Source organism: Centrocercus urophasianus, unplaced genomic scaffold, assembly GCF_019232065.1.
Source record: "Centrocercus urophasianus isolate 14NV4802_14NV808 unplaced genomic scaffold, USGS_Curo_1.0 seq_16, whole genome shotgun sequence".
In the NCBI taxonomy this organism is placed as follows: domain Eukaryota; kingdom Metazoa; phylum Chordata; class Aves; order Galliformes; family Phasianidae; genus Centrocercus; species Centrocercus urophasianus.
In genome coordinates, this window is record NW_024884711.1 from 29,829,493 (window position 1) to 29,845,938 (window position 16,446).

At 36.2% G+C, this 16,446-nt stretch overlaps 1 protein-coding gene across 5 annotated transcripts in view; it reads right to left on the reverse strand.

Annotated features, from left to right (window-relative positions):
• Positions 1–250: 250 nt before the first annotated feature.
• NEBL (nebulette) overlaps positions 251–16,446 on the reverse strand; it is a 240,161-nt gene continuing 223,965 nt past the window's right edge. For all 5 annotated transcript variants that reach the window (XM_042817112.1, XM_042817110.1, XM_042817106.1 and 2 more), the window contains 2 exons: positions 9,940–10,055; positions 251–5,594 (listed from right to left, as the gene is read on the reverse strand). In XM_042817112.1, the coding sequence (XP_042673046.1) occupies positions 5,418–5,594; positions 9,940–10,055 (293 nt within the window). In that variant the 3' untranslated portion in view covers positions 251–5,417. The remainder of the gene's footprint in view (positions 5,595–9,939; positions 10,056–16,446) is intronic.

Below are 16,446 nucleotides of genomic sequence, written 5' to 3' on the forward strand. Positions count from 1 at the left end.
TATGGAATCAAAGCTGTATAATTAATTAAACTTCATAAGAAGTGCTAACATGTATTTCCTAAATTAGCTTGGTAGCAGATGTGTATAACTTACCTAGAATGAACTAACCCAATTAATTTATATCTGTCATTTGTTCCCATTCCTTGTTATCAGCCTTCTTCAAACTAACACTCTACAAAAATTGTGCATTTAACACTGAAATTAATAAAATATATCCTTAAGCAAAACAATCTTCAGCTGCTTCTGGTAGAACAGTTCCAAGGTACTTCTGGACTTTATTTCAATTTAAACTTTAATACAATTCTGTGAAAATAATCTATTCATGTAAGTAAACAGAGATAGCCCAAGACCCATATTTGTATTTAAAGCTGTATTTAAGAGGATAGTAACCCAAGCTATTTTCAAACGCCTATTCAAAGATCAGAAAACCGGTATCAGCCAAATCAGAGGACCTCATTCACTTACTACCTTTGTTTATTTAAACAAAACAAGGGACATAGAATGTAACTTGCTGTTCTAATGAAAGGTTACAAACAGACTGAAAAGGCTAATCAACCCTTTGAGAAGAGTGCATTTCTGAAATAAACTGCTGTTTTCTAAAACATTTCTTGAGATCAACCTTGAAATAGCACTATATATTCCACTTCAGTTTGAAAAGTCACAGCATCCTTACTTAGCTAGAACAATACTCAGCTTCAGTAGCTTATTTTCATGGGCATAGTAGCTTTGCAGAGGATTGACTGTGAATATAATACATACATAGCGCTAGGTTTAACATTTTATTTGAATGACTTTCAATGTTATGCAAAATAAATTGGTATGTTACATCCACTGTGACATCAACTAAAATGTGAACTAGTTTGCATAGGTTAGTACTTTGGGCAGCATGATGTTGCTCTAGTCCACCAAGGCTTAAATATTCACAGTGTAGAGGAAAAAACAGGAATTAAAGCATTTCTACTAAAATATATTTTAATAGCTGGTGTTAACTTTCTGCATAACAAAAGCCAAATTAAGATGATACATCATATGATCCAAGAGTAAGTATATCTGTCCTTTGAAAAACAGTTGTTACCTTCAGAACTGTATACTTCCAAATACAGTAGTTTTGCAAGATAACTAAAACTTTTACACACTTGAAAGCAAACATAAGCCAAACTGCACAGCGGTTCATTTTTGCTTTTTATATCACACCGCAAAAACCAACAGCTGAGATTTTCCACATCATGCTAATCAATGTTAATACAGTCATTGCTGTCTTCCAACAGTGTAGCAACTTCTAAGAGTACTATTAAATACACATGATTGAAATGCTACAGTATAGCTTATTTTCCCCTCTAAAATAATAATAATTAAACAAATGTCAACAACAACTGGATTACAACTTAAGTACAATATGCAAATTCTATTTATCAGACACAAGAAGCATATGAAATTCCTTTCAATATACTGTTGTAATGCAGGCAGTTTAGGAAATACAGCTTTCAGGTTTTCTTTCAAAAAGGGAAACAGGATTCCTATTGCGTAAAGCTGGAGAAAATCACTAGAGCACTGCAAAATGGTTTACTCTTCTACAGCTCACCAGTACTTTGCATTTGCCAGCACATCAGTTTGGAGATCTTTCAACAGCATCTTCTGTCTGTTCCAGCATGTTATTTAAACATTTACTAACTAAAGCTTATTCTGTATTTTAAATGGAGTATTAATCAACATAATTAAAATCTAACATTTTATACCCTGTACCACTTTCTGCCAAAGACTTACACACCATTTCTTTTTCATTGTACAAGATGGCATGCCTTGCATGTACAATAAAAGCTAAAATTACTACCTTTTCCAAACATTGGAGACCTTCTGCATCCCCGAGTAACACTCGCTACGGACACATTTGTCACAAACACAATCCACGGGAGGTGAATCTCTGTCAAATCTCAATCTGTTTAAGTGGTTTATGGTACGTCAAATGTAATCAAGAAAACCCTGTTTCATCAAGATTAAATGCTAATGTTCCATAATGAAAAATGCAGGATCTGTAAGTAGCTTTGTTTAGAAAATGAAGATAAGCTAGGCAAGAAAAAGTAATGAAAAGCAAGGCACCCATTTGTTCTTGTGTATATGTATGAATGTGCTCTATGTAGTTTTATATATTTATACATAGATTAGTAAAAACGTTAGCATAACTTCCTTGTTTCTAAAATGCTTAAAATGGGAACATATGAGCTTCCAGCCTGAACTTTGGAATATCTTGGGAAATTTGGTTCCTCAGAACTCTTTCCCCAGAAAAATGTTGTTAACAGGAAAAAAAGCACAGTGAGGAGAACATGCGGTGTTAAAAAGGAATGCACATTTTAAAGGTGACAGGACAGCATAAAACATCTGTTCACCCCTACATTCCACTGCATGTAACAGACTCCAACATATGCCTTGAAAAAGTCGTGCTGGCACAATTTGGTTGCTGACCTATTCTTCGTACATTGCAAATTTCAGATCTTATACAACAGTTTGAAAATAGCACTCTGATAATTTGTGAACTTTGATAGCACTGTTCAGAACACATTTGCACAATGGGAAAAAAGTTTGTTGTATATTAAAAAAGAGGAAATGTTCCAAATGAACAATAATTGCTGAGTACATATAACATAAAAACCTGACTACATAAATGAGTATCTTAAAACAGATCTTAAAAATTCTGCTGACATACCACTTCAATGAGAAATACAATACTGCTTTTCTTCCTTGACCTTTTTTATTTCACAATTGCTTTAGGTGCTTTGCCAGGCTACTGAATATTCAAAATTCATAAACAGCATTTTATTTCGGTTGTTTTGCACAATGTAGTTCTCCAATGAGATCAAATGTTCATTTTTTTTATTTACTTTTCATTAGACATTCAACTCTGGAAGCCATCTCCTCACTTACAAAGAAAGAAAGCTAATGTTGAGACTTGCTTTTCTGTGACTAAAATTTGCAATTTGATGCAAAATATCTGTTTGCTCCATTTTCTTTGCATTCATGTTTGGTTAGCAAACTGCCAACTCTGCCAACTTGTTTGTATTGCTGTCAGCATTACAGAACAAATAGAGCAGCATAGCAGCAAATGATATCCAATTCTGCCCCAGGCATCATCAGAAAAATTTGCCACCTACTTTAAGATAGGATTTCTCTCTTTGCTGTTGATGAAAACCAATGCACAGACAGACTGCTTTTTTGAGAGTTTCTAGCTGTGCCTATCACAGCAGCCTTTTGAAAAACCCATTTGACTTGCAAAGCTAGCAAATTTAACGTGGAAGTCACCAGTAATGCATAAGGGTCTGTTAGAGCCCTTGTCTTTCAAGTATTTAAAATGACAGCAGTGTAAGCCATACAGATTGCACATTTATAGGCTCACATTCCTGGTTTTAAATCACTTTTTTTGAAGTTAGATGCTCCCAGTTAGCTTTGTCCTTGAAATTAGGCAGCAGACAAGAAAGTATAGACAATTTCATGACCTTTTACCTTCTTTTCTTTTTTTGTTTTTTCAAATGCAGTCATCCCACCCCTTGTTTGGCAGCATGGGACTCGCCCCTTGTTAACAACAGGAAAAAAATCTGCTTAAACTTTCCAATTTCTAATTGTACGCAGAAATGCAGCTAGGAAGTGTTTGCACTGACAACTTTCAGTTGCTGTAACAAATCTGTACTGCCTTCCTTCTTTGTTGTTTAAGCAGATACAGCAGACTTCCTTATTTTGTGAAATATGACATACAAAATTATCTATAAATTCTGCAGTAGTTCTGTTCTTAACATTTCAGAAATGGGACAATGTCAGTGCAGGATCAACGCGACACCTACTCCAAAATTAACTTCTTTCTCATATGGTTGAATACCACAAATCACATTATCAGCAAAAACATTATTTCTTCATTATTTCTTTATGTTTGTATGCATTCACGAGTAAGCTTCCACACGAACTGCTAAGTTCCACACGAACTTGTCCTTCCTCACAGAGTTTTATTTGGGAGGGAACACAGCACCATCCTGGCATCCCCTTAAAGCAAGAGGAACTTCCTTGTGTTTCAAGACTGTGACACAACTTCTCTTACAGGTCTGTTATGTCACCATTTATTTTAAGCTCTCCTCTCAGTCTCATAGATTGAGACCTGATTCCTTCATTTCCTAATCATAAGTTAATTGTCACCAAGGAGCAAGGTTTGTCAGCAAAATATTTTTACTGTTTTCTACTCATGGTAGAAACTGAAGCTTAACGGAATAGAGTATGCTGAAGGTTGGGTTTTTTTGCTAGTTTTCCCTTCAGTTTCAGTTATGAAAAGGAATAAATTTCAAAAGAAAGTTATGTTTCTCCTTCATTAATCATTTTGTAAACATACAACTCACTGTCAGATCATCAAAAATTTTGGAGGAAACTGAAATAGGCCATTGAGCTGAAATGCACTAAAATAACCAGAGCTCTTTTCCGCTCTTCTCCACTCTTCAATGGAGGTGCAACTATTTCTGCAGCAGGGTAAGTACATTAGCTCATTAGCAAGGCAGCCATTAAGCAAGTTACCTGTGGCAAGATGAAGGGATGTGCCTGCATGCTTTGTGTGACTGCACAGCACCAGGGCCTCACACACTATTTACAGCAGTACAGGGGAAAGTAAAGGAAGTAACATTGCCCTAATGGAAGTTTATATTTAAATGCAAAGTATTATTTGACGGAAACAGAAGACATGATAGCTTTTATAATCAAGATAATTTCCGCAAGGAATTTTCTGTGGGAAAGATATTGAAGAACCATGAAACCAGGCATGGATCTAACTGATGGACTAGGATGCAAGCCAAGCTGATAGAAAAGGTCACTGTGAAAAACATAAAATGGGTAATCTAGGAATAAATGCAGGTGAGAGTTGGGAAATTTTTACTCTCAAATCTTTTCATTGTAAGGCTGCTGGGCAGTAGGTTTGTTGTGTTGTTTTGTTTTTTACAAACGTATTACTTGGTATTATTTCAAATGATCAAACTCTCTAACTAACACTTTTATTTTTATGAGGATGTTACCTTCTCAAGCATTAGACGTCTCCCATAAGAAGCGAATCAATTTTATGGTTACTATAAAGAGAAACAACCTCTCTGAAATGTAGGGAAAAGGTATTTTCTCTTTAAGCTTATTGATTTTATAGGATTAGCAGCACCAGGCTTTCATACATATTTTTTTTAATTTTATTTTTAGGGAGCACTATTATAAGCCATGCTGTTTTCAAAGCACTTGTTTATTCATCCGTATTTAAAGGACTCTAAATTGGATTCTGAGTGAAAATGCAGACTGTCATAGTAGCAATAAAGTAATGAACACGTGGTCTTAAAAGATTCTTTTCACTTTTTCTAAAAGATTAGACTCTGAGTAAATCATAACAAAGCTCAAAGGACTAGAGACAAAAATTAGTTAACAAACTCAATATAATTTGCTGGAAGCATTCCTGTTTTCCCAGTTCTCTGAACAGTACCATACATCCAGCCATCATCAATTGGTTGCACGTTGATTATATAGTCACCATCCCTGAAGGAAACTTCATCTTCATCTTGAGCACTGTAGTCATACATAGCTCTGTATGTTCTCTGTTGGAGGAAAGAAAACAAATCTGTAAAGTCTCAGTCCTGAGCAGAAATAGTTTATCTCTCTTCTTTACTCAGAGGAAAAAAAGGGAGGGGAGAGGAGGGGAGGGGAGAAAAAGGGGAAGGGAGAAAAAGGGGAGAAATCTAACAAATTATCTGTTGAACAGAAGCAATAGACCTCATGCCCTGCCAAATATTCAAATAATATACTCACTTTTTCTGAGTACCAGAATAATTATTTATGTGAATCTACGTGGTTCAAAGCCCTGATATAAACAAATATCAGGCTATCAGGCTATTCACTGTCTCTTGAAATATTCCAGCTGTTGTTTCACATATTCACTAGTAACATTTCTACGTCCTGCCGTGGCCTGTTTCTATAGCCTCTTTGCATAATTCCCAAAAAGCTTCTGCTACATCTTCACTACAGATCATATTTTCATCTCTTTGAATGTCTTTCATCACACTGGTTTCTTACTCTAAATCAAGAATTACAAACTTCTTTATTATCTAGTGAAAACAAGACAAAAAAATGTACGTCTGCAAAAATAGTGTTTATGATACTCATTTTTAAATGCTCACATAAAAGATTGATCTAAACAGAACAAGAATTTCTGTAGTTAGCTAAGCCAATTTTTTCTACACTTCTGTTAGCTGCAAGCAAAGATTTTCAATTTCTTCCTAAACAGAATATTTACTTCCGCTGACAATTTACAAAATGCTATGGTTTATTCATTTTTAAATTCCCAAGAGTGTTTTCTCCTCCTTTCTCTGTCTCTCAGATGAAATCAAGAGCAATTCAAGCATTGTAGATAGTAACCAATTGCTATCATATATATATATATATATATATATATATATATATATATATATATATGATAAGTTAAGATATCTGGATGAATTTTTCTGACAAAGTGTTTTGAATAGTAAAAAGTGTTTTCCTAGCTAAGGAATATAACTCTGGATTAGTTTTAGTTACACCTGATATATGCTATTTGAGTTTGTTTTTTAATGAAATGATTTCTAGAAATGATGGAGTTTCACATATAGGCAGTGACAAGGTTGTTTTTTCATCATGTGGGATCATCTAACCCAAACATGATGGGGGAACTCATTACTGTTTCCACAAGAAAATGCACTTTTTGATCTTAACTCTGGCTTTATCATTGGTAAAACAGATTAAACATTAGAGGAAGTAATTTCTGGTTTACTGTTACCTTGTCTGGCAAGCCTACTCTAAACTGTATTTATATCTTACTCCATGCAATTGTTCTGTTTCATAATGTTACTGCCCAAGTCGCAGTCCTGGCTGTGCCCAGTACTGATTTTCAGTATATGATTCTTAATAGTTATTCCACAACTTCCAAGGGTACATGGAAGGTGATATTAAAAAAATAAAATAAAATAAAAAACCACAAAGAAAACAATTGGGAGAGTTCTACCACCTTCAAAAAATCCACTAAAGATCCACAGATTAGAAAACTAGTGGTCAGAAGGCCCTGGGGAATGGGCCTTCAAGATTCTCATTTTTTCCAACTATTTCAAATGATCTCTCCACTGAGCCTTGAAACTAACTCCAAAACCAGTGAAAGATATGCTACTATAACAAGGTCAGCAGCAGCTAGTAGTAGTTTGTTTCAAAAAAAAAAAAAAAAAAACCCTTTTATTTAATACATTCATTTAATATAAATGGTGATAAGTTCAAATGTGGCAAGTGGCAGGGAATAAATTTTCCTTTGAGCCATCCTTATGGTAGCTCCTAAATGGGCAAAGACAGAAAAAGAGGTTAAATAAGACTAACATACACTGGAAAAATCAGAGAATTTGCTCAGCCAGAAAGGATGGTCTCTCATCCTTGGAACATGATGTTGTAGAACTACTGCTGTCTCCTTTCTGGTGGCAAAGGTGTGAAGACAAGAGGTAATTTTAAACTTTAAAAAAAATTATTAGGGCCCTAACTGCTTCTGAGAAACCCAAATTTATGGCCTTAACACCTAATTAGGTGCTAAATGGCTGTCAGGAGAAATCTCCATAATAATCCTGTTAGATTTTAATGGCTAATTATCACTTCAGAATGTAGTCAGGTCTATATAATTGAGAATTACAATGCTTAAAGGACTGAAAGCAGAGATTTTTAAAATACATTTTAGAGAATTATTCCTCTGTCAGTAGTGAGTTTAGCAGGTCTGAAAGCAAAAGAGGATGAAAGAAAAGGTTGAGGTCAAATAGGCTCTTATCTGCTCCCTCCAAAGGTCTAATCTGTAGCTTCTGCTTAGGAAAAACAGTAATCTTTGTGCTTATGAAGCACTGAAGCCTAGCTATCATATTCCTAGCTTCGCACCCAAACATGAGACAACACATGCATATTTCCAATTCACCATCAATTTATCTTTATCTTCTGGATCATGAAAAGCACCAGTTGCAAAGGCCTTCACACAGAGCAGCTATCAGGGGAAGCCAACTTGCAATGTGGATTTTGTTTTCCCACCACTTTCAGACGTCTGAAGGCTTCAGAATACACTGCTGTTTTCCAAAGAGGTAAACACAGCCTGGCTGAAGCCTTCAGGGAGTTGTTGCTAAGCATTCTGTACAGTGAGCAACAATTTAATTCAGCCCATTATGCAAATCTGCTTGTAGAAAGTCAGTAAAAGCTGAAAATCATAAATAACACAATTCGTACAGGAAAAAAAGTTAGGATCACAGGTTGCCATCAGTCTTCAGTCTGTATGAATCTGCACTTCAGAACAGTGCCCCAGGCAGGGCTCTGAGACAGTCTTATGCCACTTTAATAGTTGAGTGTAACTTATCCTGCCTGTATGAACAATTTGTACAGGCTAAAAAAAAAGTCTTTTGATATGACAGCAGAAAGACAAGAGAGCATACCAGGTTTGTAACTGTGTCAGATATGCCTCTTTTGGAGCAGAGTAGTCACCCCAATGGTGGTGAGATTACGGCTGCCTCCCTTACCAGGCTGCCAAGTTAGCAGGCAGCATCAGGAGAGCGCTCCTGGATTTTCTCCCTCCAGAAATGTTTGGTTTCTTATCTTCAAAGAAATTCACTCAAACTGCAACAAAATCAGTTTATACCAAAACATTCACTGGTTTTGTTTTTTTCCCATGATAAACAGCTACTATCACTCTAAAGAATGCCAAATAACAACATTGTTTCACAGAAGGGATGAGAAATCCTGCTGAAAAGATTCAGCCTATTCTCCATATTTCAAATGCTGTAACTTCACTCCCTTCCATTTCTTGTTACCCTCAAACTACCAGTTATGAAAGGAGGCAAATGATTATTCTCAATCTGACTCAAATAATAGTATTTTTTCAACAAGCAGCCCACTCAGTAAGTCAGTTTGAGAAGGAAAAATAAGACACCTACCCACAGAGCTACAAGGTATGCTAAGTGGATTTCCAGATTTTCAGGCATCTCCATTCCAGCATTTGAAGGCTGTTTGGTTTGCTTCCTACTCACTAGCAAACCTGCTGGCAAAGCCCAGGCTTCCAGCTCCCCCATTTTCTCGCTCTGGCTGGGAAATCAGTCTGCTTCCCAGGTACCTTGAGTTACCTTTTGAAATGAAAGGCTGATTCCAGCACCAACCATTTCACAAGGGTCATGCAGGCACCCAAAGAGTTTCTCAGGTTATTGGCTTGCCCAAAGATGCAATTGTCTGCATCCTAGAATTCCCAGCAAGTTTGCCCCTTCAGCTCAAAAGCAGCTGAGAAAACAGACGTCCCCAAACCACCTTTATAACATAAAATACCATAGAGTTTCAGTTTTAAATAAAATGCAACTTCTTGTCAAAAGGACAACTCACTTTTTCTTTCAGCTCAAGTAAAAACTTCCTTCCTCTATAAAGCTTTAGGTTTCATTCAGAATTAAATACTTCACCTCTAAACAAGGTAAAAGAAGTAGTGAATATACACCAATTTAAAGCAGTTCAACAAGTTGACACTCTTATGGTAAAAGGTGATGAGATCTGCACTGCAAAATCTGTATGCAGTGATAATAACAACAAAAAATACAATAACTACTAAAATATAACTTTATATACAAAGTGTTCAAACAGAAAAATGCACAACACTCCCTCTGCCACTCCCTTCCCACTTCCAAAAAAAAAATAAAAATAGCTGCATACCCATTCAGTTCTCCTTCACTTTTTTTTGTCACTGCCCTCAGTCACTGAATACCTCTCCTACATTTGGACTATCACTTACAATTAGAACTAGGACAGTCGAGTAGTCCGACTGTAGTGCTCAGGGGACCAATTCTCCTATCTTTAAGAAGTCTCACAATGGTTGATAAGATTGCTTGCCAGACATAATTGGTTATGAAATCCAATACTCACCAGGCCTGCTGGATGAGGCTGTGAATGCACTGACCTCATAGACGACATACTGGTCTGGTGCATGTATCCATATCCTTGGGACTGGCTTTGCTGATATGCCCCAGGGAGAACAGGGGCTGTGTGGTAAAGAAACAGAGACACATTAATGGCAGGGGGTTTTTTTTGTTTTGTTTTTGTTTTTGTTTTTGTTTTGTTTTTTGTCTTTTTTAAAGTCCTCATCTAGAAATTTGTAGAACCTGTAGATTATTTGCACTGTAAATAACAATTCCATAGCATGAAATAGTGAATTCAGAATTATTTGCATGCACAACATAACGCTTTCCATATGTTGAATTATACATAAATGTAGGCAAAGCTATAGCAATATATCCACAAACACTATCAAGGTTAGATGGAAAGAAAAGCTTAACATACCTTGAGGAGTTTTACTATAAAAAGGCATCCTGAAGCTTGAGATACCACTAACTCAGCATTAATAGTGCCACAGATGACACACTAAATGTCACGTACCATAAACTGCCATTTTTTCAGAGAAAGAATGATAAATGAATCTATATGCTGAATCATTTCAGAAGTGTACTAATTGGAAGTACCCATGATTAATTCCTAACTCATTGCAAACTAACTCCTACTTACTGGTCTATGAACAAAACAAAACTGATTAAAAGGAAGAGACAAGAATGTAAACCTGTGAGTCCACAGTTGGGTTCCTTGGTTTACTCTGATTCCATCAACGCTCTTCGCCAAGCATAGAGATCATTGGTTATTTATATTTTTCCAAGTCTACCTCTTTCACTATCTTCCTCTTAACCACACAACTACTTCTCTTCCACAGGTTCCCGTCATCTAACAGTTCTATTTTAGGGATTCTCTTATCCATCTGTTAATGATTAATACTTGTACTTTCATTGTACCAATGAGTTGTTGAAAGAGTTAATACAACCAGGGACTCCCTAAATTTGTTGTTTGCTAGGAAAGCATAAGTAATCCTTCTTATCTGTTCAAACATCCAAATTTGGCAACAGATTGAATCAGAATGTATTAAAAACATGTGACCAAAACCTCTTAGAAACAAGCATAGGTTCATATTCACTAATTTTCCAGTAGGCCCAGGAAGCATTTTTAAAGCAAAATTAAGACTGAAGTGGTTGTCAAAATCTAGAGTTGAAAAGTTTAATCACCTCATGTCTGTGTATGTTTTGCAAGACATTGATCTGAGAATAAAGTTTTCTGGCTTCTTTGGAGATTATTAGTCCATCTCCACTGCCATTTATCAGAATTTTACTACTTGAATCAGAAACTCATTTGGCTACATTGTTAATAAAATGCACTTCAACAGTGGTTCACTTAGCCTGCACTCCAGTAAATTCTTCTGACAAAAGTCATGATTTTGAGATCATACAGCCCATGAGTAAAAAATTTTCATATAGAAGTCACCTCAGCAGTCTGATGCTTTGTGAGATGCTTCTCTTGGGCATGCTGGGCAGAGCAGTCATCACATGCTGATTGAAGCAGGAGCAAAATTAATATAGGATTAATGGAGTTGACAAGGAATTGCAGGACGCAGGCATTGTAGAACAAACAAATAAAGAAGGAGCAGAGAAAAAAAAAATAAGAAAAATACATATGCAACAAGTATTTCTATCTGCAACAATAATGCTCTGTCCCTGTCTTCTTCCTGAATGATCAGGACAACAGATGAACATAGACCACTGAGAAATTATTTGCTGAAATATTTCTAGAAGAAAGGTCAAAGTTTTACATAACCTGCTTCCCCAGCTAACAGCATCATTGATTTTAACAAAGTTTTTTTTTAAGATATCCATTTAGTTTTACTTGGCATATTTGAATTCATTAAGTATGTAATCATGATTTGGGATGCCATTTTTTCATTCTACAGTATTTTTCATGATAAGTAACACTGCATATTTAATCAGATTTTTTCTGATTTAGAAAATATGTTGCAAACTATTGTAATGAATGGATTGCTTTGCTAAGTGAGTGAAATTAAAGTGATACACAGTCAGATGTAACACTGGAACATGATGAATAATGGATGTTTTAGAAGTGCCAAGTTCATTCTAACGGCATATGAGTACAAAGACATTTTAAAGCAGTTTAATCATCAGAGAATTGCTGCTTGTTAACACACTCATAGGATTATCATGCATTAAGTGAATAGTTCTGAGTAGTTCATCAAATTATTTATGTTTCAGTGTTGTTTCAAGATATTTGCACATGACCAGATATAATTCTTCATGAGAAAATAGAGAAAAATATAATTTAATAAAAGGTTCTGCAATCAAGCCAGAATTAATATATTTTATCTAAATCACCACCAGCATAAACACAAGCCACTTCATAGAAAGCAACAGAGCCTCATCTCCTCATACCAGTAAATTTGCCATGTGGGTTCAAAACAAAGAACAGCCTGAACGCTTTAACTTCATAGGAAGTAGTACCTGAAGCAAGCACTGGCTGCTGACTCCCCAGCATACTGATTGCTCTGCAACCACAAAGGACTGTGGCTTTCCCCTGGCAGGGACAGACACCCTTCCCTGAGCATCCCTTCCTTCTTCCCAAAGAAGTGAACATGCCAGGAGAAACTGCTGACTCTTGTTTCCTTCCCCAGAATGGATATTTCTTAACTCCTACCAATTGTCCCACCAGTTTAAGGCTAAATGATGGTCTGCTTCATTATATCCTCCAAGCTGGCAAGTTTATTTTGGGGAGGGTAACCTGTACCTCCCTCCTCCGTGACACTCATCAGCAGTGGGTCCAAGATGTGCTTTCCTCTTTTGTAATCAGCTTCTCACAAGGTGAGAAAAATTTGTCAAACTGTCACAAAGTATCTGCTTACTATTTTCTCTGCCACAACAGAAAACATAAATCATGGGAAATAAAATATGTTTCAAAGCGCTGAAGATTCTAGGAAGCATCTGAGAACATTCTACACAAACAAAAGGGAGGAACTTCTAGGATCAAATAGCTTCAATAAGTACCCATCAGTCTTATGGAGAGAGCATTTGAAATCAGTGTTGAAGACGACTGAATAATTCCAGACTTTTTTTCCATTAAAAGAATACTATATGAGAGCTGTATAAAATAAATAAATCAAACAATAGTTTTTAACAAAACATTTAAGAAAAAGAGTTAAGCAACCTTCAGACAGTTGTCTACTTGGAATACATTTGGGAAGCACAAAATAAATAGATCAGTGAAGAGACATCAGTTTGGAGCTGTGTTTTTAGTGACATAAAAATAACTCAAAGTGAGATTAAAAAATGAAGAAAAAAGAGTTTGACTTATCATTATCATCATCATCATCATCATCATCATCCATAGTTACCTGCAATCTTTTGACTCAGACCAAAGTACAAAGTTCTATAACATCACTGACTGCAGCAGCAGCAAAAACAGTGGTTTACTTAACCTAAGGGGACAATAAAACACAGTGGTAGAACATGAAATTCATTTAGCTGAAGCCAGATTTATTGGTGAGGGATCTAAGGGCTGACCATTGCTCCCAGAAGTATAGGTGGAAGTTTCTTCTTGTTGCATTAAGACTTTACCAGATGCATTCTGATGTACCAAAACTTTCTCTTTTTTTTTTTTTTTTTGTCTTTCTCAACTTATGAATTAAGACATACTTATTTTAAAATTACCTGTTAGCAGGAATTTATCATATTTTGCTTACTATAGTGGTTTTTTTTTTCCTTCCTCAGAGAAAAGAGAGGAAATGAATGAACACAGTCAAAAACAAACACAAAGAAGCCTCCAAGAAACAGAAGAAAATGTTTGTGTTTGAATGATGGGTGGGTATCAGGACACTGCAGCAGACAGCAGAGAGTGATGTGCATTGAGAACGACCATGAAAGAAAAAGGTCAGGCTGTGGAAACAGGAAAAGGATAATAAAGAGAGTATTACACAGCTACAAGGTTTAAAAAAAGTTTATAACAGTTTATGCTGAAAAGAAAAATTCTTTAAAGGACAGGTTCCAAGATATAATATTTTATCAACACTGTACTTAAACTCTCTTTAATTCTTCTGAATAGCAGAACTTAGATAATCCATAGTAAAACAATGTACCCACTCCATTAACTACTACATTTTTGCCATTTACTGTAGTACATGCCATCTACTGGATCATATGTACAATATTAACTCCTTCACCTACTCTTATAGGCATAATGCAGTTTAAAGCATTTAGACTTTGGTGTTATCTCTACTTATACCACACCATGAAGAATGCAAAGAACTCACTAAAACAGCAATAACAGCAGCATGGCAGAGCAGAAAGAAAAAGGACAATGATTATTACTGGTTTGTGTCTGTAGATTTTCTGAAGGGCATAAAATAGCAGTAAAGCTGGAATATGGCATTATCATGCATCTTTGTGCTACTGAATAGCTCTCCCAAAACAGATAAAGCTGCTGTTCCACATATATTTAGATCCTTCCTACGTTTTGTCTTTCTGCTGCCTTCTTCTCCACATGTTGTATCACCCACAGTAGCCATTACAATCTTGAGAAAATATCTTTCTTGTGGTTTTCAATTCCTTATCTCTTCTGCTTTTTCCTTAGAAATCATTCAGCTGTGTCCCTGGAGCAGAAAATACCACCAAAGCAGTGATGCTCACCAAAGGACACTTAGTTTCAGAAAGGGATCAGACCAGCAACACACGCAGTGCAAGACAGGAGGCAGGACCAGGCATCCAAGGCCATAGACAGCAGAAGGCAGCAAACTGCTAGATCAGCTCTGTTGTCCCAAGGTAAGCTCCCATGAACCCCAGTTCTGCATCAGGTCTGAGTTCAGTTCACAGCAGAACTGAGCCTCTCACAGATGCTTCCCTCCAGATGTCGCAGCACTCAGGTCCAAACTGTATCTCAACTAACATAGACTGCTTCTGTGTGATACCATGCATTTATATTTTAGATTCTTAATATCTTAGACCACAATATTTGAAATGGAAGTTCAGGTATGATTAAATCAAACGTAGCCAGCATGAGCTGGTTGCTGGTCATGAAAAAAAGATATTGAAGAAACCGGTCTAACAGACAATCTGTCTCTTGTGAGACATAATGTAGTCTGGATTATAAAGGTACATTAATTGATCCATTAGCATAAAGACTGGTAAGGACTCCCAGAGATGTTAGAGAAGGTGAAGAGGAGATGATGTACAGAACTCTACAGCATCCCTGCAGTACTGAGTCAGAAGGGGATATTCTCTAGAGAAAAAGTTTCAAACTAAAAGAGGAGAGATTTAGAGGGATATAAAGAAGATGTTTCTTACACTATAGCAAAGAGGCACTGGCACAGGGTGCCCAGAGAGGTAGTGGATGCTCTGTCCCTGTAGAGACAAGGTCAGGCTGGACAGAGCTCTAAGCCCCTGATCTAGCGTGGTTGTCCCTGTTCAGCAAAGGCAAATTAGACTAGATAACCTTTAACAGTCCCTTTCAACTCAAAAGATTCTGTGCTTCTAGGGGACATAGTTTAAATTTTAAAAAAGCAGCCACAGGAGTATACAGAAAAACCAGAAAAGTGCAGGAATACATGCAACGTTAAGAAAACCTCAGGAATGATTTTCCAGTGTAGAACTCATTGTCAAAAATGCTCCTGTCCCAAACTGGGATGAAAAGAAAAATAAAAAAAAATCACAGAGGTTCATGTAAAAGGAAAATTTAAAAAGAAAAACAAAGAACTGAGTAAAGAAAATTTCTGGTAAACATTTCAAAGGATCTAGATTTAATTTTGATCAACTTCAATCTTTGTTATAACTTACATTATTCTTCAGAGTGAAACATTTCAACATAAAGCTGGTTTCATTTTTACAAAAAAGTCAAGATGTAACCTCAACAATCTCGAAACTGAATAAACAATTTTTTGGCATTGTGACATCAATCACAAGAGATCCATTCCAGTATATAAAAAAGGCACTTAAAATGCTATCTTTTGATGAACAACACTGAAAAATTTCCATCCAACTCTGAAGTTAAATTGTTTAGCATAACTTCTCAAATAGGCTAGAAAATGGCAACATGTACTCTGCTTCATTTTAAACCCATTTTCTTATCTTTTATAGAGTTTTATTTTTTTGGAGACAGAAAGAGTAGCACAGCACAGTTAAATTTACTGTGAATAAGTCAGACTGCATAAACATGCAAAAACCACTAACCTGAAGACTGGAGATGCTGAGACCTGATACAGAACAGTGCTGTTTTTAGAACTGTCGAGAACAACACAGTAATACATCTTGGCATTTTCTCCTGTGCATACTGTAGCTTTCCCTTCATTTCTTTTCTTTTTTCCCTGCTTTTCCTTTTTCTTGCCCTTTGCTTGTCAGTAAGGCTGCTTTCACAGATGTCCTAGCTAGCAGGTTTGTTGCTCTCAGTGGTGCTCTGTCAGAAGCAGCAGTTTGTCAGCATACTATCCATTACAGGAGTCAGTATTCATTACTAAATTGGAATATCAAGCCCAGATATAATTAGGTTGTTGAAATAAAAACC